At 47.0% G+C, this 25,223-nt stretch overlaps 1 protein-coding gene across 7 annotated transcripts in view; it reads right to left on the bottom strand.

Annotated features, from left to right (window-relative positions):
* The window catches only part of LOC144124525 (tRNA-queuosine alpha-mannosyltransferase), a 94,603-nt gene that overhangs the window by 47,804 nt on the left and 21,576 nt on the right, over window positions 1-25,223 (bottom strand). For all 7 annotated transcript variants that reach the window (XM_077657257.1, XM_077657259.1, XM_077657262.1 and 4 more), the window contains exons 3-4: window positions 15,847-15,956; window positions 2,757-2,901 (exon numbers count right to left, since the gene is read on the bottom strand). In XM_077657257.1, the coding sequence (XP_077513383.1) occupies window positions 2,757-2,901; window positions 15,847-15,956 (255 nt within the window). The remainder of the gene's footprint in view (window positions 1-2,756; window positions 2,902-15,846; window positions 15,957-25,223) is intronic.

Below are 25,223 nucleotides of genomic sequence, written 5' to 3'. Positions count from 1 at the left end.
TAGATGCCGCCACTGAATACACTGGTTAGCGGTTAAGTGCAGGCTCTGTTAAGGCGCGTTTATGCTCCGGCATAACGCGAGCGAGCACGCTGCACGGCTACGTCACGTCGGCCAAAGCGAGACCCTCTATACTATAACTGCGCTTGACCGCCGACGCGTTCGGCGGTCAAACGCAGTCAAGCGCACTCTGACCGCACTGGCGGGGACTTAGAGCATGTCTCTATTTCGCGCCGAGTGCGCCAGCCGCCGCCAGCCTGGCCAGACTGATTCGGCTTCGCACCGAGGTGCGCGTTTTGATGTAATTCAATAGCTTCGGCAGTTGGGCGGAGCTGTTCTTTTCGAGCTCTCGGCTAATTTAATCCGTTCACAGTACACATCTGAAGGTACATGGAAGTGCACGAGAGAGCCCGATCCAGTGGACCCGTTGGATCTAGCGGAAGCCGTTGAAGCATCGTGCGTCGGCTTTAGTTTCAAGCCGCCAACTTTAAACGCGACCGCCCTTGAGCACCCATCCGTTTTTTGAGGCAAAAACATAAATAAACAACTTGGTCTTTGCAACCGTGGGAGGCCTCGACGCCGCCTGCAGTACCGTGCAACCGCGCCGTTCAAGGAATCACAACCCAAAGCCACGGACAGCCTCCGATGGGCGCAACGCGCCGACCTTGTCCTGTCCCCTCGCGGCTCCCTGCACTGGGGTTATGATATTTAGTTTGCAACGGCTGCTCACGGAGGAAGGGGGAAATGACCCGCCGGCATCTAACCTAACCGTGCTCCCTCAAATGCATCGCACGCTCTGTGGGGCTGAGGTTGCTGAAATGCAGGCCGGAGTTTTTGCGAGAACTACGTCGTCGGGTTCGGGAACGCGATCCATAGTAACGCTGGCAAGACACCGGTGCAAATGTAAACAAAGCGACGGTAACGACCCCCGATAGATGCCTTCAACGTGCGGCGGTGGTAGCTTTCATTTCGGCAGCTGCTAGACCGCACCGCTAGCTGCCAGAAATCACGGAGTCTGTGTTTACGTCACCTTTCACGTCACTCCGTCCTATAACGTCATAAGAGTTCTCGAGTTTGAATTGGAGCGGCGGGAAAAACTTTTTCAACTTCGAATACAAATTTCTTTGAAACAAATGCATCTTTCGCTCACGGAAAAGCGGCAACAAAGCCATGAAATGCCGAACTATCAGATTTTGCTAACAAAAAATTTTTGATAGAGTTCTGCTCAGTGTCCCTTTGAGAGTGCACGTTGTTGGGGCAATCGGTCGTACTTAAGCAAGGGAAACGCGCAAAAATAAAAATGATACGGACGAGAAGAGCACAATGATAGGTGCATACTCACAACAGACTTTATTCAGAAATAATATATATTTATACCTTCATGCATACCAAGTCATTGCCTAGAGCACACATGCCAGCAACCTTTTTTGTACAATTTGATTGATATATCACTTACGCAGTTATTCCCTGAACCCTGAATAAAAAAAAACCCTCTGCCAGCTCAAGTGCCATCTGGTCACGATTGCGCCTCAAGATTTTGGTTCAAGCCAGCAAAGGCCGGCATGGCTTGCCAGGTGTAGCCAAAGAGCATGCGCCACAATGTAAGGGCAAATCGGACCCTTTCCCATTCTTCAACAAAAGCTGGTGTTCCCCCATTCGATTGTTTATACAATGGCCCGTATGGGCTATGTATACTTTTCCGCATATCAGGGGGATATCATAAACAACCCCAGCTAACACCTGCCAAACTGAGTGGCGTGACGCTTCGTGCATTGTCGCACGCATCTTTAAGGCCCAAAGAGGCTAACTTGCGCCGTGCAGAAAAAACCACCGGCACACCATAGCGATTGGCTACATTCTTGAGGTTGTGGGACACCCTATGAATATAGGGGACAACCGCCGGTCTGATCCTTGGTCGACCGCCACCTTCATAGGGTGCTCCAGCCTTCAATCTTTGCAGAAGCTTCTCTGCCACAGCACCATGACCGACAAAGGGAAACCAGCCTTCAGTAACCTACCAACCTGATTGTTGAGGCTGTCATTGACCAGGTGAACACATGGCTTTTGCAAGACTTTCTTCAGACCCAATGGTGCATTTCACCATCTTAGAATGTGCAGATTCAAACGGCAACAGGTCTTTTCGGGCTTGTGGTGAGTACATCCAACATGTGTGTGTAGTCTGGTGTTTAGGTGACGTTAATATCTCTGTGCTCTTCTTGTCCATGTCTTCTTTAAAGCATTTCCCTTGCTTAAATAGTTAAATAGTATTCTTAACCTTCTAGTTATTTCACACTCGTTATCTGGATCAGCGGTCACTACCTGCCCTAAATAGACATACTCCCTCACCACTTGAAGCACCTCGCTGCCAATCGTAAAATGCTGTTCCCTTTTAAGGCTGCAGAACATTGCTTTAGTTTTCGGCATATTAATTTTTAGACTCACCGTTCTGCTTTGCCTGTCTAAGTCAGTGATCATGCTTTGCAATGATAAATATTAGAGATAAAGCCCCACCTGAAGAAGCACATCATGTGCTCTTTGGGTGCACAGCACATTGGTTTAACACTCCAGCTGCCTCGAACAGAACTCGAGGCAACTGAGCATGGAAAGAAGGTTGGTGGGACTTGCTTTTGTACCCCTACTGAAAGCCTGCGTGAAACCACAAGGGTCAAGGAAAGAAAGAAATACGTAGGGGTCCTGTTTGTTCCCTTCCTCGTGTCCTTGTCTAGCACACACAGGTAGGAAAGATGGCAACGACTTGCATGGCCACGCCGTAGAACTCATGGTGGGCTGTGGAGACAGCTACGTCGGCAGTACGCAGCAGGCCCAGGTATTCATCACGGTCTGGCAGGGGACCCCAGTGGAGCACATGTGCACCCAGTTCCTCATGAAGGCCAACCAGCGATGCTGCAAAATGCATGACACAAGGACACGCAGTTGAGACCACTGCACCATCTGTGCCATCTGCACATGCAGCCACACTGGCACTTCAGCAAATGCTCTGTCCTTTGACTGGACCTATGAACACAGCAGGGCAATTCTTTATGTTTTGTACAACGAATCGATTACCCCTTCCCCCTCAGCCTGAAGATGCTGTTACAAGGAAGAGGATAACATGTTAAAAAAAAAAAAACATTTCCACTGACACTGCAGGCTTAATTTTCTGAAAGGCAATTTCATTCCTTGATGGTGCAAACATAAAAGACTGGCATATAGGTTAGTTCCAGCCCAGTACAGTTGAGCCCACTTATAACAAACCTGATAGTCGCATGGATTGCATTCGTTTTGTACCTGAAGTTCGCTGTAAGTGGCTATATTATAGCCAAGAACAAAACAGCAGACAAAAGTGGTGCTTATTTCTTAAAATTTCAGTTATGCAAGAACACTTCTTCAAAGCGGGACCTATCATGGTGCTTCCTAAGTTCCTGAGCATTGTCATGTGCTCCTAAGACCCTTACCACCAAAATGTCTATTAGAGACACAATATGCTCGCAGTTGAAGTACTGATGGCATTTGGCATTAGGTCGGCCAGCTCCACCTTCCACTATTTCTACGGGGGCTCCCCGCTACATCATATGTGGCTGCGTCTCGTTACTATGCACACATGAGGTAGAAATAGGTTCCGTGGGTACGAAAGGACCTAAGTGAAATTACAGAGAGAAGCTGCAGACAACAGAACAAACTGCACTCATGCACGTATACACCAGCAACAACGAGGCGAGCTTGTGGCCTTTGGTGCGTCATGTGCTGTCATGAAGTGTACAAGTAAGCTTCGAGGAATATTCAAAAGCATGCGAGCAGCAGTCACGCTCTAACACACTTCATTCAACACCACATCTGAGGGAAAATTGCATGCACACTACTCATCAAACCGGGCGCTGTGCTGTCAATCATCGTATGTTTGTTGATTAGCCACCCAGTAAGTATGATTGCAGACAACCGTTGTGAACTTGTGATTGATCCTGCTGTGGTCATTGTGATTTCTACATTTGTGAACAGCTTCCTGTGGGTTGTAAGAGGAAAAGAATAAGGGACATTCCGGAATCATGCATAATTTGGACTAACACGCATCAGTTGGTTAAACGGTCATCACAGAAGTATGTAAGCCATTAACACCAATTTAACTGCACATCGCATCTGCATGCGACAGCTTTGCCACGAGCAATCGAACGAAAGGCACTAAAATCTGGCCTTGCATGTATGATGAACCATGCTGGGAAATTTTTCTTTATGAGCCAAATGAGAGGTAATGGCGCATGCATGGGGTACTTCTCAAACATTTTCCAGCATACCTCAAAGCATACCCGCCTTTCCACTGCGAAGGAAGTGTGGAAAACCACACACCCTCATTGCGCTTCACATGTTCATGACGTGCATGCATGCGCATGTCTGCATGAGCGCGTACTAAAAGAAAAGGAATGGACACTTTACAATTTCAGAATGCCTGCAGCCTGCACAAAGTAGCCGATTCAACAACTGAAGAGAGAATAAAACCACTTCACCAGCCGCTTAGCAAGCCCAACAGAGTGTGAATGCCACCGAGAGTTTGTGGTTCTGAACTCGTTACATACGAAGGCGACACGCAGGCCCCGTGTGCAAAATACGAGATGAAAGATTCAGTGCTCGTTTTCGCATCCAACCTTCCTCACCCTCATCTATTTTGCGTTGCTTTAATTATAAGACTTGCATTCTTGGCTACGCTGACCACTTTGCTCTTCTTATATTATGACAGCGATTGCTCATTTACGGTGAAGCAGAGTTCCTCAAAAAAGCTCATGAATACATCCCCAACCAGTGCTGCAGAAATTCGCAAGTGGTAGCTCCTTGTGTACTTCACTTTTATGCAATTTTAGTGCTCATGAAGATTAGTTTTTGGCAAATAATGGATATCTGTTATCGCGCAACGTTAACCTATCAGTGTTGGTTAAATTAGAGGAATCCCTCTAGGTGCAGTAGATTTGTAATAAGGGAGTAATTACTCATTGGCATCCACCCAAGCGCAGCCATACGGCTACAAAGGAAAGCTATACAGCTTTCTCAGAAGCTTCGCAGTTAAAGAAAAATTCGTCCTGGTCCGGGGTGCGAACTCGGGACCACCGCTTCACTGGAGCAGTCGCTCTACCGGTGAAACGGGGGGCTCGGGTAAGATCTAAGGTGGAGGTGCTGGGCCCATTCCCTCTTTCTCATTCTGGAAACAAGTGGGTCATCGTGGCAACTGACTACCTGACACAATACGCGGAAACATCAGCTCTACCAAGCACCACAGCCCTTGACGTGGCAAAATTTTTCATTCATCAGATCGTTTTGCGTCACGGTGCACCGGAAAACCTAATCACCGACACGGGTACAGCATTCATAGCTGACCTCCTACAGCAGATTTTACGCCAGTCGTACAGACCACCAAAAGACAACATCCTACCACCCTCAGACGAGCGGTTTAATGGAACAATTAAACAAGACGCTAGGTGACATGCTCTCAATGTATGTCGACGTTCAGCACAGAACTTGGGACAAAGTGCTCCCATACATCACCTTCGCATACAATACAGCCGTACAGGAAACGACAAACATGCCACCATTCCGTCTCATTTACGGCCGCAACGTGACCATGATGCTGGACGCATGTTACCGCATGTGGGCGACATCGATCCGAATGCGGATCTTCACACCTTCCTGTACCTCGCTGAAGAGGCTTGTCAGCTGGCCAGAGTGCGGATTCTCGACCAACAATGCCGAGATGCCCAACACTATCACCTCCGACGCCGTGATGCTTGGTACACATCAGGAGACCGTGTGGGGGTCTGGTTTCCCATTCGCCGACGCAGACTTAGCGAAAAGCTCCTCTGCCGGTATTTTGGACCCTACAAAGTGATCAGGCCAATTGGAGACCTCAACTATGAGGTCGTTCCTGACGGCTTTCAGAAGTCTCGGCGATCCCTGCACCCTGAGGTGGTACACGTTGTCTGTCTCAAGCCTTATTAAGAGCGGTAGTGGTAGAGCTGGACTTTAGCGCGCACATCATGCTTCCCGAAGTGATTTTTTTTTCAAACACACAGGCTACGCATCGGGACGATGCTCTTTCTTTCCAGAGGGCAAGTGACACAGTGCATTCCGCATGTTCGTTTAGCGCTGACCTGAAGCACCCACCGCCTCAAAAAGAGGAAGTGGAAGTGACAGCGATCTGGAGCTGTGGTCAAGACGTTCGTCGAAGCCCGCCACTGTCTCTTGTGATCACTGATCTCCCGCATTCACGCGTGACAATATGAACACGTCATTTACTCTAATGTTGCTACATTTTTAACATCGGTCAACTTCTTTCATCCAAACCAGTATGGATCCCGGAGAAGCCACTCATGTGAAACCCAATTAGCATTGTTCCTGCATGACATTCATTCCAATCTAGACCGCAATATCCCAACTGATCCACTATTCCTAGAATTCGAGAAAGCTTTCGACAAAGTGCCCCATTCCCCCCTTTTACTTAAACTATCTCTGTTAAACCTTCATCCATGTGTCTTGAACTGGATTTGAAGCTTTTCACCTGACTGCATGCAATTTGTTTCCGTTAATCGCTTCACATCGTCTTACTCACATGTTCTTTCAGGAGTACCCCAAGGCACAGTTCTTGGCCCCTTGTTCTTTCTAATATACATTAACGACCTGCCTTCCACAGTAACACCTAGAATACAGCTTTCCGCAGACGACTGCATACTCTACCGTCCTGTAACTAACGTCGGTGATGCTTCTTGCCTCCAAAATGACCTGGGTAGCCTACAGCCATGATGGACTACGTGGCTAATACCCCTGAATACTCAAAGACTGTACTAATTTCTTTTCACCGCCGCCAAAAATTATAATCTACATACTTACAAAATTAACAATACTACCATTATTCCCACTAACTCATTCAAGTAACTTGGGTATTAAGCTCACTAGTGATTTATTAGCCACGTTAGACATATAATAAATTCATCTAACAGAACAATTGGGTACCTCCGTTGTAATCTGCGCATGGTGCCTTCTTCCTTAAAATTACTAACATATAAAACACTTGTGCGACCTAAACTTGAATACACTAGTGCAATCTTTGACCCACACCAGTATAACCTTATTTCAGCTCTCGAATCGGTTCAGAATCATACTACTCGCCTCATTCTTTCGAACTACTTAGGATGCTCCAGCACATCCAACTTAAAGTTTCAACTGCAACTTCCGTCTCTTGCTTCCCACCATCAAATTTCACGTCTCTTATCTACCTTTATCACTAGTCTTTTCATTGTTCCCCCGTGACAGCCAACACATTCAACCGGTACATCGAACACCTCGTGCAGGCCGCCCCAACAGCATCATCCCGCATCTTGCTCACACTACTACATTTCATAAGTCATGTTTTGAGCACACTGTTCACGACTGGAATGGCCTTCCCAGCGGCCTAGCGCTAATCCCTGATCCTGCTCATTTCAAGACTGCCATCGAGGAAGCCATGTCATCTTCGTGAATACCACACAACAGTTACAGGTAACCGCCATTCATGCGCCCACCCCTCATATTGACGCTAGCGCTCGTGCAGACGAACGCGCCTATCAAGAAGAAGAAGAAGCGCTCGTCCAGGGCTACGCTGCTGCCGACTCTCGGCCGCTCAACTCCAACGCGACTCTCGGCTGTTTAAATACGTGACACCTGGTGGAGGTGCGGGGTGTGCCTTTAATGTACCGTACGCCCCCTTCAAGCTGCAGTTCAAGCCCCGGAGGAATACCTAAGGTAGACACGCCAGTCCACCAGGGCAGTCGCCGATTGCAAGGCCTACCTCCCGAATTAGGACTACTCCCTGCTTCTAATTCACCACGAAGGGCTCCCACAATAAATCCTCCAGCTACAGTTGCGCCGGTCCTGCTCCACCACCAGCGAGAGCCACCGCATTTCGACGGCCAACCCCACGAGGACGCCGAAGACTGGCTGGACCAGTACATCCGGGTGGCCATCTACAATGACTGGGGCGCTGACTGCAAGATGCGTCATGCTTATTTCGCCCTGGAAGATTACGCGAGGACCTGGTTTATCAACAATGAATCTGGCCTTCGAACGTGGGATACCTTCAAAACCGAGTTCCTCCAAGTTTTCAAGGACAGCACGTTACGCAAGGAGAAGGCTCACCTGCTTTTGCGGGCCCGACATCAACTCCCCAACGAGAGTGAGATGGTGCACGTCAAAGAAATGAAGCGACTCTTCCGACGTGCGGACCCAAGCATGTCGGAGGAGAGGAAGGTAAGCTTCCGGATGAAAGGGGTTAAGGAGCAGCTGTTCGCAGGCCTGGTTCGAAGTCCTCCAGTGACTATAACAGACTTCGTAAATGAGGCGAGCTCCATCGAAAAGTCCTTTCACATGAGGGCCTGACAGAAGGACCGCACAACAGCATCAATGCACATGGCCACTGTGGAGGGAGCCATGATGAACTCGGCAGAATCTCTACATGAGATTATTCGATCCAGCGTGCGAGAAGAACTGGCGAAGCTCTTTCCGGCTAAGGTGCAGCCTCAGGTTGCCACACTTGCTGATGTTGTTCGTGAGGAGGTGCAACAGGCTTTAAGTACGAGCAAACCACTACCCCTCCCAGACCCGGCACAGCCACAGCACCCTGACCTCAGCTACACCGTCGTCACACGTCGTTTCATCCCGTCCCAGCTGAACCCACGTTATGACGCACCTGCCTCCGCCGCTACACAGAGTCAACCTCTCCAGCCGAATTCTCCACAGCACCTAGGACGATGCAGAACGTATATCTGGAGAGCGCCAGACAATCAGCCACTGTGCTACCATTGCGGTGAGGCTGGACGTGTTTGGCAACGCTGCCCACACAGGAAGATGGGCCTTCGAGGATTCCCCGTCGGCTGCCCCATCCGACGTGTGGAGAACGACTGCAGGAGATCGTGGACTAGATCTCGCAAGCGGACTCAGTACAGCGCCGCTTCTCTCATTCACCATCTCTGCGTCGCTACAGTTCCCCAGGATGAGACCAGTAGGGGAAACTAGATGCAGCATCCTCTGGAGGTGCGGCTGCTCAACGACAAAATGTGCAAGATCCTCCATCACCGCAAGACAGTTCACACACAACGCCGAATTCCCTAGCCGTACCGATGACTCATCAGCCAAAGTGCCTCAAAACAAGCCGATCTCCTCACATACCGCTCCGTGGCGACGACGCCTTTTCTCGATGCCGGACTCCTTCGACGCACTGCAGCCGAAACCAACTGCCTCGACATTTCCAAAGTAAGATGCTAGCAACAGCCGACTTAGAGATTTCGGTCGACGGCGCCAATGTAACCGCGCTGGTGGATACTGGCGCTGATTATTCTGTGCTCAGTGGGAAATTTGCTGCAGCACTAAAGAAGGTCACAACCGCTTGGGACAGCCCAGAGATGTGTACTGCAGGAGGTCATTTGATCACCCCAACGGGAACGTGCACTTCGCGAGTAACCGTGCAAGGCCAAACATTCCTAGCAACGTTCGTAGTGCTAGCCGAGTGCTCCCGGGACGTCATACTCGGCATGGACTTTCTGACTAAAACGGTGCCGTGATTGATCTGCAATCGCAGTCCGTCAAGTTCTTGGCCGAGAAGGCCATATCCGTCGATAGTGTTCTCCCAGCGGCGCTGCACATTCTAGACGAACACATGACCGTGCCTCCACGTTCCAGTGTAATGATAACCGTCAGCTTAACGAACATACGGCAAATTGAGGGTGTCGTGGAAAGCAAGCAGTTGTTGCTTCTGGACAGAGGACTTTCCGTCGTCAGGGCGGTTGTCTTCCTCGAAGATAGCATGGTCGAAGTTCTTCTCACAAATTTCAGCAACAAACACCAGCAGCTTAACAAGAGAATGACTGCGGCATATATTGACGCTCTTAGTGAAAGTAGGTGTGTGCACAGTTAAACGACTGCTTCAACGACTGAGCCTGATAGACCTGCTGGTGTTCAGTACGACATTAACCCAACCCTGCCACTCGAGCAGTGAGACAAAGTGTGGGAACTGCTCAATCGCTGCCGTGGTGCCTTCGCGTCGTCGTCACACGTCGGGCGGACGCATATTGCGAAACATCGCATAATTACTGATGAAAATATTCCACCACTCCGCCAGTCACCTTATCGAGTGTCCACTAAAGAATGTGAGGCTATCAGCACACAAGTGAAACAAATGCTCGCCGACGACGGTTTTCGCCCTTCTAGGAGCCCGTGGGCGGCACCTGTCGTGCTTGTGAAGAAGAAGGACGGCACCTTACGATTCTGTGTTGACTTCCGTCGGTTAAACAACATCACTAAAAAGGATGTGTACCCGCTACCCAGAATTGACGACGCTTTGGATCGCTTATGCAACACCAGATATTTCTCCTCCATGGACCTGAAGTCTGGATATTGGCAAATTGAGGCAGATGAGAGGGACCGCGAAAAAACGGCATTCATCACTCCAGACGGCCTGTACGAGTTTCAGGTGATACCATTTGGTCTTTGTTCGGCACCCGCGGCATTCCAAAGGCTCATGGATACCGTCCTTGCAGATTTGAAGTGGCAAACTTGTCTGGTCTACCTGGACGACATCATCGTTTTTGCCCCGTCTTTCAAGGGGCACCTGCGTTGCCTCTAGGACGTCTTGCAGGCCATAACGTCATCAGGCCTTACTCTAAAAGCCGAAAAATGCCATTTTGCATACGAAGAGTTAGTTTTTAGGCCGCACGATGGAGCATTCGACTCCAAGAGTTCAATATCACCGTCATTTACAAATCCGGTCAGACACACAGACGCCGATTGCTTATCTCGTGCTCCCGTGCAAGCAGCTCCGGACGACGCTGCTGATGACGATGAAGTCTTCTTGAATGCAATACATACCAACGATTTCGCCGAGCGTCAACGCACCGACCACGACCTCCGCGACACCATTCGTTACCTTGAAGGTACCAGCAGGAGAGTTCCTAAAGCCTTCAGGTGAGCTTTGTCGTCTCTCTGCATACGAAACGTTGTTCTCTTCAAGAAGAATTTCACCGCCAACAGTAGGCAATTCTTGCTGGTCGTTCCTGTGAACTTATGCGACGAAATTCTTCACGCCTGCCATGACGAACCAGCTTCCGGCCATCTTGGTGTTATTAGAACACAAGCCAGAATTCAAGACAAGTACTACTGGCCTCGCCTGGGTCCTGACGTTGCGCATTACGTCCACACTTGCCGGGATTGCCAGCGCCGCAAGGTTCCACCCGTGAAGCCAGCCGGATTCCTCAAGCCCGTTGAGCCGCCTTCGCAGGCATTTCAACAAGTCGGCATGGACTTGCTCAGGCCCTTTTCCTACATCAGGCTCCGGAAAAAGATGGATACTAGTAGCCACTGATTATCTCACACGTTATGTGGAGACAGCATCTCTTCAAAGTAGCACCGTCATCGAAGTAGCCCAGTTCTTTGTTCCTCAAATCGTCTTATGTCATGGTGCTCCACAAGTTTTGATTATGGACATAGGGGCCGCCTTTTCCTCTGAGCCCCTGCATCATATTCTAATTTTCAGTCACACCAGTCGTCACAGGACGACTTCTTATCATCCCCAATCTAACAGACTCACGGAACGTCTAAACAAGAAGCTTGCGGACATGCTTTCAATGTATGTGGATGTGGAACATAAAACCTGGGACGACGTCCTACCCAACGTCACGTTCGCATACAATACAGCCGTGCAGGAAACAACCAACATGACACCGTTTGGCCTAGTTTATGGACATCAGGTGATGACAACACTCGATGCCATGCTGCCTCATGTCGACGATCACCCAAATGACAACATTGCGTCCTTCTTACAATGCGCGACGCTGCCCGCCAACTCGCACGGGTTCGCATTCAGGACCAACAGGGCCAAGACGCGCAACGCTACAACCTACGGAGGCGACATGTGGAATACCACCCAGGTGACCTTGTCTGGGTTTGTTCTCCTATCCGACGCGGACTGAGTGAAAAGCTCTTGCGCCGCTACTTCGGTCCTTACCGAATTGTGCGACGCCTTGGAGCCCTGAATTATGGCCTCGGGCCACCTCGGGCCACCACCGGCCCGAGGTGGCCCACGTGGTTCGCCTGAAGCCGTACTACGCAAGGACACCCTAACTCTTCTCGGGACCCCCTGCTTTCTTTCCAGCATCGGGTCGATGCTTTCGGAGGAGGGGGCTAATGACGCCACCGCTCGTGCAGACGAACATGCCTATCAAGAAGAAGAAGCGCTCGTCCAGGGCTACGCTGCTGCTGCCTCTCGACCGCTTAACTCCAACGTGACTCTCAGCTGTTTAACGCCAACGTGACAATATAATGTCTCGCCTGGGAACCCTTGAGGTTCAAACAAATAAAACAAACATAAAAATAAGATTAGCATGTCTTGTCACAGGGCCTGAACAGATCATTTTCTGGTGCTTGCAGAATTCAGTCCGCATTTAAGCACAGAAAGAACTTCGCAAAGCATCCGGTCTGTCGATGCAATGACGAAAGTAACAAAATCGCTTCCTTGTTTTCGAATGCTTCACCCCTCTGCTTCTAAGTACTGAAGGGAAGTCACAATGGCGGATGACTGTCGCTGCATTTCTGCATTACGTTCCCCAGACCAGGCCCACTCGTATGTAAGCGCATTGCTGTAGTTCAGACACTTCGCTCCCTTGCCCTTATGCCCCACAAAGAAACCTCAGCATTTCTTTTCTTCATGTCATGTCCCCGCAAAAATAGCTCTCAAATACTGGCGCACCGTTTTTATTCTTGTAGTTGTTGGTAGTGCTTCGCCTCCTTGCACCCGAGCAATGCAGAGAAGCGACCACGTGGTGGCCGCTGCATTCCAGCTCTTCATGTCACATGCACTCACGTTTGGCCCACTTCTATGTTTGCACATGTGTGGTTGGCGAAAAAATGTATTATACGATCACGATTAGTCGAAATTTTAAACATAATAACTGGTAAATCGTGGTATCCGGAAATGTACTAACTGGGAGAAATACAGTGTAACTCTATGGGACATTTTTAATGTCCATGATTTTGATCGTATGAACCGGTAACATATCGACAAGGTTTTAGTGTATAGACCTCCTTCACCCCGCGACGTCACGAAGACGCGGTGGCGCTGATGTCAGCAGCGACTTTCGCATGGTAGGCAAAACAGCTACGGCCAGCCGGCCAGCTGCAGCTACCAGCGGCTGCATATCATGCCTGCACACTGCAGAAGCAGCATGTACTGATCAGCTGCCTCCCTGTTTGATCGACGCAGTAGCATAAAAGGAAATTTAAATTAGCCCCGATAGGCTTCTCGCGATAAATACCGCATTAGTAAACTAGCTAACGGGGAATGGGCTGCGGTACTAAAGCGCGAAGTCTGGGAGTCATTCGGCACTGCCACTCAATGTACTTAATAGCATGTAAGTTACTGCGTTCATTCACCTGAACATCAGCATAGTACGCTTATAACTGCACAAGGAAAAAAAGCATGTATGTAGTAGCTGCGCACGCATTTATCACCTGAGCCGGTGTGCACGGGGCCCCCGCCAGCAGGTTCACTCGCCCCGAGGAATGCGTTCTTTTGTTAATAGCCCACCATGTTTTAATGGCACGTTTTATAGCATATTGATATTTACTAGAAAGTGTTTCTTAATATGACAGACGTAATTATTTGATTCGAGTAGAAAGAAGTCTGGTAAGTTCATGCGCGGTCATGTTGGCATGCTTAGAATAGCGTACCTTAAGTGTGCTAAAAGCCACATGCTTTTTCATTGCATCATGCATGTGTCATGTTTCATGATGCAGTTCATTACCACGAAGCTTGTTTGGAAAGAAGCAGCCGCAGGTGTGCTACTAACAGACATGTCGAGATTGAGAGGGGGCGCGGCAATGAAAATTGTTTTCGTTATTTATGCACGCGATATGAAGCTAAATTTGGTGCGAATATGAAATTGCTACGCTAGTTTCGGTAATGCCTTTTATTTTTAGCTATACCTGGTGCAGTTCATGGGTAATTATAATTAAACACCCTCGTCAAGTCACCTCAAGGCCTTAACTAATTGAGTAGAAAGTGCGCAAATTTTTTATGCCAGCATGTTCACAAAGCCCTGTTCTGTATATGACTCCATTCTTTCTTTACATGATCATGTACTTATGCATGCATAGTTACATGAAAACGTTTCTTACAAAAATAACGAACATAATACTGCATGTGTAGGAAAAAAAATCAAGAGATAAATTACACTCCTCAACATCTCAGGAATCGTTTGAGACAAATAGAATCATTCTATTTTCATGCGTTGCGAAATTACGAAGGTGTGAGTGATGCCAATCGCAGAAAATGTGAAAGGCCAGAAAACGAACCTTATAATTGACGTTTATTTCCTCGTTTTTGGCCTCTTCGCTTGCGCTTTGGTCAAAGAAATGCGGCCCTGAACTCAAAGAAAGCCTCAAAGGAAGTACCTCACAATTCTCAACGACACCGCATCTCGAAAGCGTGCTTTATAAATTTCTACTGAATATTTTGCTATATATTTTTTTGCTATATATATATTTTTTCGTCACGAAACAGAACACCCCAGGGCTAAGAAAGAAAATAATTCCAGAAATCAAAAATTTTCACCAAATCGACGAGTTTAACAAGGGGAGAAGACGGGCTGGCTGGTGCATGATCCTGCGGATAAAAACAGCGCTTAAACGGGACAGCTAGAGGAGAATGGGGACACGACGCTGTCCCCACTTTTCGCACAGCACGACACCTACGTATGTCAGCAGACGGTAAGCGCACGTCTGCTCCGCCGAAAGATCGCCACACCCTCTCACTACTGTCCAGAAGCAAAATCATTCTGGCTAGAGCAGGGTGTCAAAAACTTCGTATTTTATTCAATGCCTAGCGTAGAAATAAACGGCAGAAACGCTTTGTTTACTACTAACCATATATACAATACACAGTGGCGAACTATTTCTCTGAATACGCCGCACGTGGCCAACGCGAGCTCATCTACTTCAACAAATTACTAAGCTGTAAACATCAACCATTGCTGTGATTCGCAGAAACTGAAAACGCGCCTACAAGCCTTGAAAACTCGCGCTCAAAACCTCTCCGCGATGACACTCCCTGGCCTTTTGCCTACCACGAGCCCGCTAGCAACTGCAGCGCCACCTCATTTGTTTACAAACATGCAGGAGGTCTATACATTATCGCTTATGTGCAGTTTACCAACGCGAGCTTAAGCAACCCACCTTATGACTTTGCATTTTAGTAGCTCAAGTGCCAGCTGCCTCAGCACCAGCATGAACTGCGAGCAGTGAACAATGGCGAGCGATCTATACGTCGCCAATATTGCGACTGTCAGGCATGCGGTGTGCATCACGAGCAGTGAGTGGTGGCGTGCGGCCTTAAGTGAACCCATCTGCCGTAAACATCTGCACAAATACATTTTCCGTGCTTCTGTTCAAAGGTTTTGTTCATTTCGGACGAAATGAATTTCAGATAACACATATTTTTCAGAAGCCCATGAGGTTCGCATCACTGAGATTCTACAGTAAATATGGCATAGTCAAGCCTCAAACTTGAAAAACTGTCTTGAAAAACGTGACAACATGAAAAGTGGTCCTGATGTCACCGCAGTTTGCTTGCAGAAACGACCAATGGTGACGACACCTGTATTTCATTTTTTTTTTACCTTGTTTAGTTTACAAGAGCCCTGTTTTCTGTGAAAGTAGCCTTTTTGTCATTAGGACACAGTGATCTATTGATAGAGGCCCCCTTTAATTTGGTCTAGGTATTCCATTAACCCCGTATTCATGCAGCGAGGTGAGCAACGGTGGCAGCTGAAGCAGGCTCGAATCACTCACAAGGCAGCTCAGTGAAGTTCTGCCCCAGGAAGGACACGTGGAAGCGCAGCCCAAGCTGCTGGAGTTCCCGCAAGGCTGCTACAAACTCTTCGGGGCCCTTGTCATGCTCCCTGCAACCAACAAGCCTCCCTTAATCTAGCCAGCAGGAATGAACAATAGAATAAAGCAAGTCTCTAACATTGACAAGAAAAATGAAGCCGAGAGAATCGCAATTTCTTTTATAAAATAAGGATAAGATCACAAAAGTTCTTGGCAGAAAAGGCCTTCTCCACATTCAGGGCAGACAGGTGCTTTGACACGACGTAGCTTGCCTTATTTTCTGATGTATGTCGCTTTTTTTTTCTGAATTTTTCATAAGTGTGTCTTATACAATGTATTACTGGCATAGTTACTATGCCATTTTTTGCCAGTCGCTACGCCAGTAACTATGTTTGAAAAGAAAATTTATGTGCAAAAGAAAAAGACACAGAACTATCAGAGAGCCTTAAAGGGGCCCAAAACACATTTTCAGTGCATCGTTTTGCCTGTTGGTTGCATAGAATGAATTATAGTGATGCTATTAGCATCGGTCGAACCGCGTATACTGCAGTTTTTAATATTTTAATTAGCTCGCAAAAACAAATTCGTGGTGCTGACGGCGTCATCATACAGTGGCTGTTTTTAGCAGCGGATATGACATCACTTAGTGGGAGCTTGATGATTGGACAAAGTAAATATACTGCAAATTGTGTTAATATCTAGAGATACATTTTGTTAAGTTTTTGTGTTTTATATTACACTAACAATACCAACTTGTTTGCCCTAGACAAAAGCTCTGTAAAGCAAGTGAAACAAAAATACACCACCAGAGGCTCTGGCTACTTTTTGCATCGAAGGACTCTGCGCCTAGCACTCAACGCTTATGGCTACTCTCTATGTATCTGAGAGCGGCTTTGCAGAATCGATCCGATCGAGCCATTGTACTCTATAAGCGTTTGTTTCGGTTCCAAGGAAGGATGCGTTCGTTTCACATTTAGCAGGCAGTGTGCATCGTCAGCTTGTGGAGGATCACCAAGCGGCAGCACCAGATGGCGCCACGTTCTCGTCAATAGCGCGCTCCTTGCTTGCCGTGACCAATCAGCGCGCTAGGAGCGACGGGCGATGGTAGGCGGTAAGCAGTAGCGGTATGCGCTATGCTGAATGTGATATCTTGCGCAGGCTGTCACACCGTCGCAGTATCTCGCGCTCGAGTTCAGATCCATAAGTAAGGGAACATTACAGATCAGTGTTCCCTTCTGCGCAGTCGACGTGACGATGAAGCATCACTGAGTCAGCTGGGCACATTGTTGTTGTAACCATTCAAACGGCGCTGCCAGCCTTGGCATGAACGAGTTGCAGAGAACAGGCAACCATGGAGTGCAAACTTCCGCCACGTGCTCAGATAGGCTGTTTTGATTGGTCGCATGAAGTGTCATCACTGGGAGAGTGAAATGAGAATGGGAAGCTGCGCGAAAATAGAGTTGAGGGCAGCATTTTGTTTGCTTGTATTTTGAAATTTCTTCTTTTTCTGTATTTTGAAATAACACTCGTTCCTATGCATCGATTCCCGTAATTCTTTTTGAGTCAGCATCTGTGTGACAAAGAATCCATCTCAAGTGTAACCGGCATCCGTTCAAGCGGTGTTTCGCAGCCCCTTTAACGCAATGTGATCAGCTATTGTGATTCGATTCCACAGGGGCAAATCTGCTCCTACGCATTGCGAGATGTGTGCTCTTTGGGGTCATGTGTGCATGCATATATGTTCATGGTAGCGGATCGTGCCATATTCTCAATAGTTTTGATTTCTGCAAGGCATCCATATGGTTTTGTGTGTGCCTTGCCCTGTTGTTTGGCCAATATGACACCGCCTACATGCAAAGGGGCTACAGTGCGAAATTCATTGCATGCCAAACGGGAACCGGGCCGCAGGGAGACAGTTCGACGTAAGGGAAAAAATGATCCAGGACTGGCGCAAACCCAAGAGCCTTCAGGTCGATAAAGCCAACAAAAAAGGCAGGCGCAGGAAGAAAGCATGATTGTCAGAGCTCGAAGGTCATGTGCACATGGCAGCTGCCGTAAGCATGTATGGTCGCCGACCGATTTTTCGAAATCAGTGTGACTCGAAAAATGGTACAAATAATCAACCAGTCTAAAATCTACACACTTAAAAAAAAAAATTACTTTGCTATGAAGAACCAGCTTGATAAACTGCCAACTTCGCCTTTTCCAGCATTCCATTTACATGCGAGAAGATTAAATTGCAACGGATGAACGGACGGATGAACGGACGGATGAACGGATGGACGGTTATTATGTTATGTTGCGTTGGGCTTAATGGCACATAAGCATCTAAGGCTATCATGCACTAGGCTCAAGATATAAGGAATTGTTTTCTGCAGATTTTTACAAAGATAAAAAATTAAGGCGGTGTAGAAAGCTTGAAAAGGTATTTCCTTCTACCCAGTATTCAGAGCAAAAACAAGATTGATAAATGGCTAACATTAAAAGCTGCAAAGGAGGTCGAGTAACCTCATCAGCCATCCTTGGCTGGGCAAGGACTGGAGGCCCCCAACCAATCAAAATAAAGCAACTTCAGCCCTTTTCTCCGGAATGAGAAAGTGGTTGAGGTGTACTAAAATACAAACAGACCAGTGGGTAAAAAATTTTAGAGCCTCTTGAGAAATCCGGTTTCTTTAAGAAAGCTAAAAACACATGCTATATCAATAATTGCATCATCTCCTAAAAGCAGTGCAGAATGAAAAGGAATGCATTCGGTACAAAATTGAGTAAAGTACTTTTTCCTTAGTTTTTCTAGTTTCGCACAAGACAATAAAATGTGGTTAATCGTAACTTCGTCTCTGCATTCTTCGCATGCAGGTTGATCTTGTTTTGTCAGTAGGAAATTGTGTGTGAGGTGCGTGTGTTCTATACGAAGACAGCAGATAATCACTTCCTTAAAACGTTCCTGGTGAGTGCAGGATTTCCATTCACTTATAACTGATTTGACATTGTGTAGTTTTTTTTTACTTCGTTGTTCCACGCAGACTGCCATTTCTATCTTACATTACGACGTATTAAGTTAATGCAATCTTTTAACGGAATATTTTCTTTCTTTATTTGCTTGTTACGCACTTGAGCAGTGCATAACTCTGCTCTCTCGTTGCCTTTAATTCCGATATGGCTTGGTACCCAGCAGAGTTTTAGGTTTTGTCCTTTAGCTGTGGCTATTACTATGTTGTGTATGATATCACCAAGTATAGGAGTGACTGCATTTCTAGAGTTGAGAGCTGTAAGTAAACTTGCTTAGCAAGTCGGTGTAAATAATACTGTTTTTGAGGTTCTCCTTTATTATTTGTTTATTTGTTTAATGGCTACATTGACGGCGTAACATTCGACAGTGAAGATTAATGCACACAATGGAAGCCTTACAATCTGATTGCAATTCCCTTGTACCACTGCACTTCCAAGGTAAGCATCTGTTTTTGAGCCATCTATGTAAGAAGCTCTGAAAGTACTGTATTTTTCCTCGAGTGCAAGAAATTCTTGCAGAATATGTTTTTGCGGGGTTTGTTTTTTACAAAACTGTATAAGAGTAAAATCGCAGATTGTAGAAAAATGATACCATGGAGGCAGCGGATCGCGTCTTCGAGCAATGTCAGGTAATGTGTCCAGTAGGCCGAGGTTTTGGCACATCTCTTCAAAACGCAAGAGCAGTGTCCTAATAGTCTATGATTTGTTGTTAAAGAGTGTTCTAGATGGGCACTTTGTTACTATTTGGTGACAGATATATTTAGGCAGTGAACGGATTTTTAGAATGTATGAACACGTTAGCATTGTTCTGTCTGTAAGTGATGCTTCGTTAGTTCCTACATACAGGCTGTTTATGGGTGACGTCCTATATGCACCAGTGGAAAGATGCAAACCTAAATTATGTACTGGATCCAGTCGTTTAACATACGATGGTCTCGCTGACCCATAAACTATACATCGTAATCTAAGGTAGAACGAACAACAGACCGATAAATTTGTAAAAGGCATATCCTATCAGAACCCCAGTGCTTTCGAGAAAGTACTTATTTTCAAGGACTGAGAGGCTTTCTTTTTTAGAGCACTAATATGGGGTAGGAATGTCAGCTTTTTGACAAAAGTAATGCCCAGAAATTTTACTTTTTTTTACAGACAGTTCGATTTTGTTTAGATGTAAGCTGGGGTTGGACTGTAGACCTCGTTTTAGTGAGAACAGCACGCCCACTGTTTTCTGCGTGGAGAACTAGAATCCATTTTTGTCTGCCCATGTCTCTAGTTTGTTTATTGTTAACTGTGTTAGTCTCTCGCATGTTGCTACACTGGATGATGTACAAGCTATTTGAAGGTCGTCGACATAGACTGAGTACATCATAGACTTTGGGCTTATTTTGCTTATGGAATTCATCTTTACAATAAGCAGTGTTGTGCTTAAAATACACCCCTGAGGAACCCCGTTCTCTTGAACGAAGTTCATAGAAAGGGTTGATCCCAGGCGTACTTGAAATGAGCAGTTAAAAAGGAAGTCATTCAGGCAGTTCAACATCCTGCCATGGATACCTAGGTCTCCTAGGTCGCGGAGGACCCCAACCCTCTAGGTTGTATCATACGATTTCTCCATATCGAATAAAACGGCAAGACAATGCTGTTTGTGTATAAAAGCTTCTCTTATTGTGTTTTCGAGGCAAACTAAATGATCTGTCGTTGAGCATCCCTTTTTATAACCACATTGATGGATATCAAGAAGTTCGCGGGATTCAAGTACAAATGTTAATCTTATATTAAGGACACTTTCAAAAGATTTCGCGACACAGCTTGTGAGGGCTATCGGCCTATAGCTACTTGGTGAAGTTGGTGGTTTCCCAGGTTTCAGGAGTGGCACTATGACGGCTTTTTTCCACTCCTTATGTATTTTTCCTTCTGTGAATATTTTGTTAAAAATATTCAAGAGTGCCGCTATGGCAGGCTGGGAAAGATGGGCAAGCATTTCGTAGTGTATCTGGTCGTGTCCTGGAGCCGTTTTTTTGCCGGCATACAGTACTTTATTTATTTCTTGGAGGGTAATTCGACAATTGTATTTTTCATTTACACCTCCACTTGTTGGGAGCGTGTGTTTTTTGGCCGTGCTTTTGCATTTCAGGAATGACTGGCTATAGTGTGATGAACTTGAAACTGCAGCAAAGTGTTCCCCCAATATGTCTGCCTGTTCTCCTATATTTGTTTGTCTGGCGAGTGTTGTCCAAAAAGGAGCTGTCAAAGGTGAGTAGCTACCATTTAATTTTCGAACTTGCTCCCACATTTTATTCGATGGGGTTGAACTATATATATAAAAGACACATAAGCTCTCCAGGATGTTTTTTCGGCATTGCGCCGAATATACCGTGCTTGTGCTCTCACCTTTTTGAAAACGATAATGTTCTCGTGTGTTGGGTATCTGCGAAAGACTCCTCTCGCTTTACTTTGTCTTTTTTTTGCCTCCTTGCATTCACGTGTGTACCACACTTTGTGGTTCTGTCGCACCACTCCTGATGATTTTGGGATTGTTAAGTGTGCCGCAGTAAGGATGCATGATGTGAAAGCTTCATTTATTTCGTCTATGCTGAGATTTTCTAAAGCAATATTCTCTAAACTGGCCTTTTCTCTAAACAATTCCCAGTTAGCTAAATGTAACTTCCAACGGCGTGGCTTTGTCGGGATGACTGTTGGTAAGGATGACAGGCTTATTATGACAGGAAGGTCATCGCTCCCATACAGGTTGTCAATTACATCCCATTTAAAATCGGTAAAAACACTGCGTGAACAAAAAGGTAAATCTAGGCAGCTCATTTTCCTAAAGCTTGGAGAACAGTAAGTGCGTCTGCCTGTGTTCAAGAGGCAAATATTGTTGCAGAGGATAAAATCTAAAATCCAGCCTCTGACATCCATTTGCTCACTTCCCCAAAACATAGAGTGAGCATTAAAATCCCCAACTAAAAGATATGGTTCCGGCAGTTGTATTAAAAGACTTTCTAAATCGTGAAGTGTGATGGCTAGGTGAGGTTCAATGTATATGGAACATACTGCTATTGTTTTAAAATCGAAGACAGTGACAGCAACGGCTTCATATGAGGTTTTAAGGTCGATTCTCCGAGTTGCAACACCCTGGACCACAATAGTGGCACCTCCAGAGAGCCTGCTTGAGTTCGCTTGGTCGCAGCGAAAGTCTTGGTACTTTCTAAGAATATTTTTTTTTTCTGTGGTCCTAGGTTAGTCTCTTGGAGACCGAGTGCTACCGGAGAAAATGGAGTTAAAATATCCGTTACGTCAGTGTAGTTGTTTAAAAGTCCACGACAGTTCCATTGAACTAGAAATGCCATGATTGTAGACTAGGTGGAGATAAGTTTTAAAAACTAGGTTTGTGGGTCTCCTGGACCTGTTATAGGGACTTTATCCCTTTTACTGCGTTCAAGAGAGCTTTGCCTCCGCTGCAGCGGGGGCAAGGCAGTTGTGTCCATCACCTGACGAGAGGTGCTGGAGGACCGCGGCTTCATTCCCGGTGTGTGCGTTTCAGACCTCGCCCGATGGGGGCAAGTCCTGCGGGATGCCGACCCATGGACCGGTGCTCCCTGCTTTGGAGGTGGCAGAGCAGCCTTCGCTGTCCCTGCCGGAGGGGGGAGGGGGGGGGCTGCTTGACTATCGGTCAAACTCACCTGGGCAGATGCCGGAGTGCTGTGTGGTGCACCGCTCCTGCGCACCACACCAGCGAAACTTGTTCTGGCAGTGAAGGAGAATGAGCCTTGTGAGGCTGCATATCGCCTGTGTGCTTTCTTGAAAGATATATTTTCCTTGGTTTTAATGGCTATGATTTCTTTTTCTTTCTTCCAGGATAGACATGCCTTGGAATATGCCGGGTGGTCCCCATGGCAGTTTGCACAACAAGGTGTACCGTCAGAGTTATCTGATTTGTGATCTTTTGAAGCGCATTTTGCGCACGTTTTGTGGCCGCGACAGCCGGACAAACCATGACCGTATTTCTGGCATCTGAAGCATCTCCAGGGGTTTGGCATGTATTTAGTTTCATGTACCCCACTTCTATTTGTTCTAGCAATGTGCTGGATTTGAAAGTCAGGACAAGATGTTTGGTTGAGATTTCCTTGTTGTCTTTAAGGATCTTGATTCTGTGTATGTTGATTACTTCTTGCTCAGCAAGCCCTTCTTGTATTTCTGCTTCTGTTAAATGAAGCAGATCACTCTCACAGATGACTCCACGGACTGTGGTTAGGGATCTGTGAGCTCTGACGGAAACAAGGATTTCCCCTATGGTCTCAATGTTTGGAAGTTTGGAATGCTGTACATTATTTTGCAGTTCAAGTAGCAAATCACTGCTGGCCAGTTTGGTTACTTTGTAACCTGAGCCCAAGGCAGCTGTCAAGGACTTAGATACTATGAAGGGGAACAAAATTCTTACTGGTGTGTCTTCAACTTCGCTGTGTACCAAACGGTACATTGGAAAGCTTACCTTCGTTTTTTGAAAGAAGTCAGTTGCCTTGTTCCACCCGCTTTTGCGAGGGTGATTGTTTGGTGGGAAAGGAGGAGCCATAAAAAAATATGTGTTGTTCGGCTGTGGTGCCAGCCACCCACCATGGAGCCGAATGAGGGGACGGGACAGGAACTTGCAAGCAAGTTCTGCCCAGGTCAGCTGTACACCACAACTATAACCAAATATGGGGCAACTCAGGGTAGCTGCACCACACAAGGTTAACATTAGCCGCTAGGAAAGCAAGAAAAAACCAAGAAGGAAGGAGAGGACAGGAGAGTTGTAAGAAAGGGATAGGAAAGCGAAAGATGAAGGGGAGGACAGGAAAAGGCGACTGCCGATTTCCCCCGGTCAAGTCAGGCCGGAGGTGCCGTCTACAGGAAGCTGGGGCCAAAGTGGTGTGTTGCCTCCGCCGAGGGGCCTTAAAGGTCCAAACGCTCGGCATCGGTTCAACTACCAGGATCCCCTTTCCCCGGACACGGCGATGCCACGCACGGCTAGGCGCGGGTGCTCGAGTCCGTGGTGATGCACTGTTCACCATCATCCCACTGTGGGGATGTCCCTACGGATGCTTGGGAACCCATGGTGTCGCCGCTCACCAATGCCTGTAAGCTGCAGACGCCCCCTGCGGGGACGGATGGATCCGGACAGAGGGAAAAGAATCAACCAATCCTCTTCCTCCTCTCTCCACACACTGCATAACGTGTCTGGCTCAATATGTCAATACGCAAAACTCCCGTCCTAGCCTCGAACAACAAAGAGCTTCCCTTTAATATCAGAAATATTTTCTTCCGCAATTTTCTTCTTAAACATTGTGTGTTCCCAGTGCCGGTTTCATCAGCATCCCTGTTTTTCCACAAACTCCTCTCTGTTCCTTTAACCTTTTTCTTAACCGACAACTGCTTTCTCCTTTTTATGTCGACATTCCTCATGTACAAGTAACTGAAAACTTTCCTAACCCACTGCTTTTCCCTCATTTCTCTCAATCACTCTGCAAACTAGCCTCTTGTTGGGCTAGTTGTTGCAGGGTTGTGCACGAGTTTGCACACGAAAAGATACACACAGGAAGAAAACAGGATGACGGAAAGAGCGCAAACTATCAATTGACTTATTTACAGCACTGCGGCTTATATAGGCAGTGTGCACACGTGCCTAAAGAAAGGGGAAACATGAGAGAAGGATGTCAGATCAAGCCTGTGCAAAAACTAAGCATAGCCGCCCAGGAAGTTCTTTTCCGCATTGTACAGCATAACAGAAGTATCACTGACACAGTTATCACATTTTCTCTTGATGTGGTACACTTCTAAAAGCTCACGCGCTAGTTTGTCTTTGCTCCTGCCCAGAATCGTAATGCTCTTCAACCGTGGCTCACAACCTGTACATGCAGTGCAATGAGCAAGCAAGTTCGCTCCTTCTCTATTCCTAATTGACCGTACATGCTCCCCTGCACGTTCATTCACACAGCGGCCTGTCTGGCCAGCATATACGCGTCCACACTTGAGTGGGATCTCGTACACCACGCCCGGGGCACATTTCACAAAGGTTTCGGCATGTTTTGTATTGCATCCGTTGTGTTCATCTTTTTTGCCGCTGGTCCTCAGGCATAAACCGGCAAGCTTTCGTGGCGCTGAAAAAACCAGATGGACGCCAAGCCTGTTTGACACTTTTTTCATGCTGTGGGCGACTTTGTACATATACGGTATAACCGTGGCCTTCTTTTTGAGCGCACGCTCATTCATGTTGCCGCGTTTTCCTTCTTTTACCTTCTTAAGAAGGTTCTCAGCTACAGCCAAGAGAACCAAGCAGGGGAAGCTGGCTG

This window comes from Amblyomma americanum, chromosome 3 (assembly GCF_052857255.1).
Source record: "Amblyomma americanum isolate KBUSLIRL-KWMA chromosome 3, ASM5285725v1, whole genome shotgun sequence".
Taxonomy (NCBI): Eukaryota; Metazoa; Arthropoda; class Arachnida; order Ixodida; family Ixodidae; genus Amblyomma; species Amblyomma americanum.
This window is presented reverse-complemented; position numbering and strand designations above follow the sequence as displayed.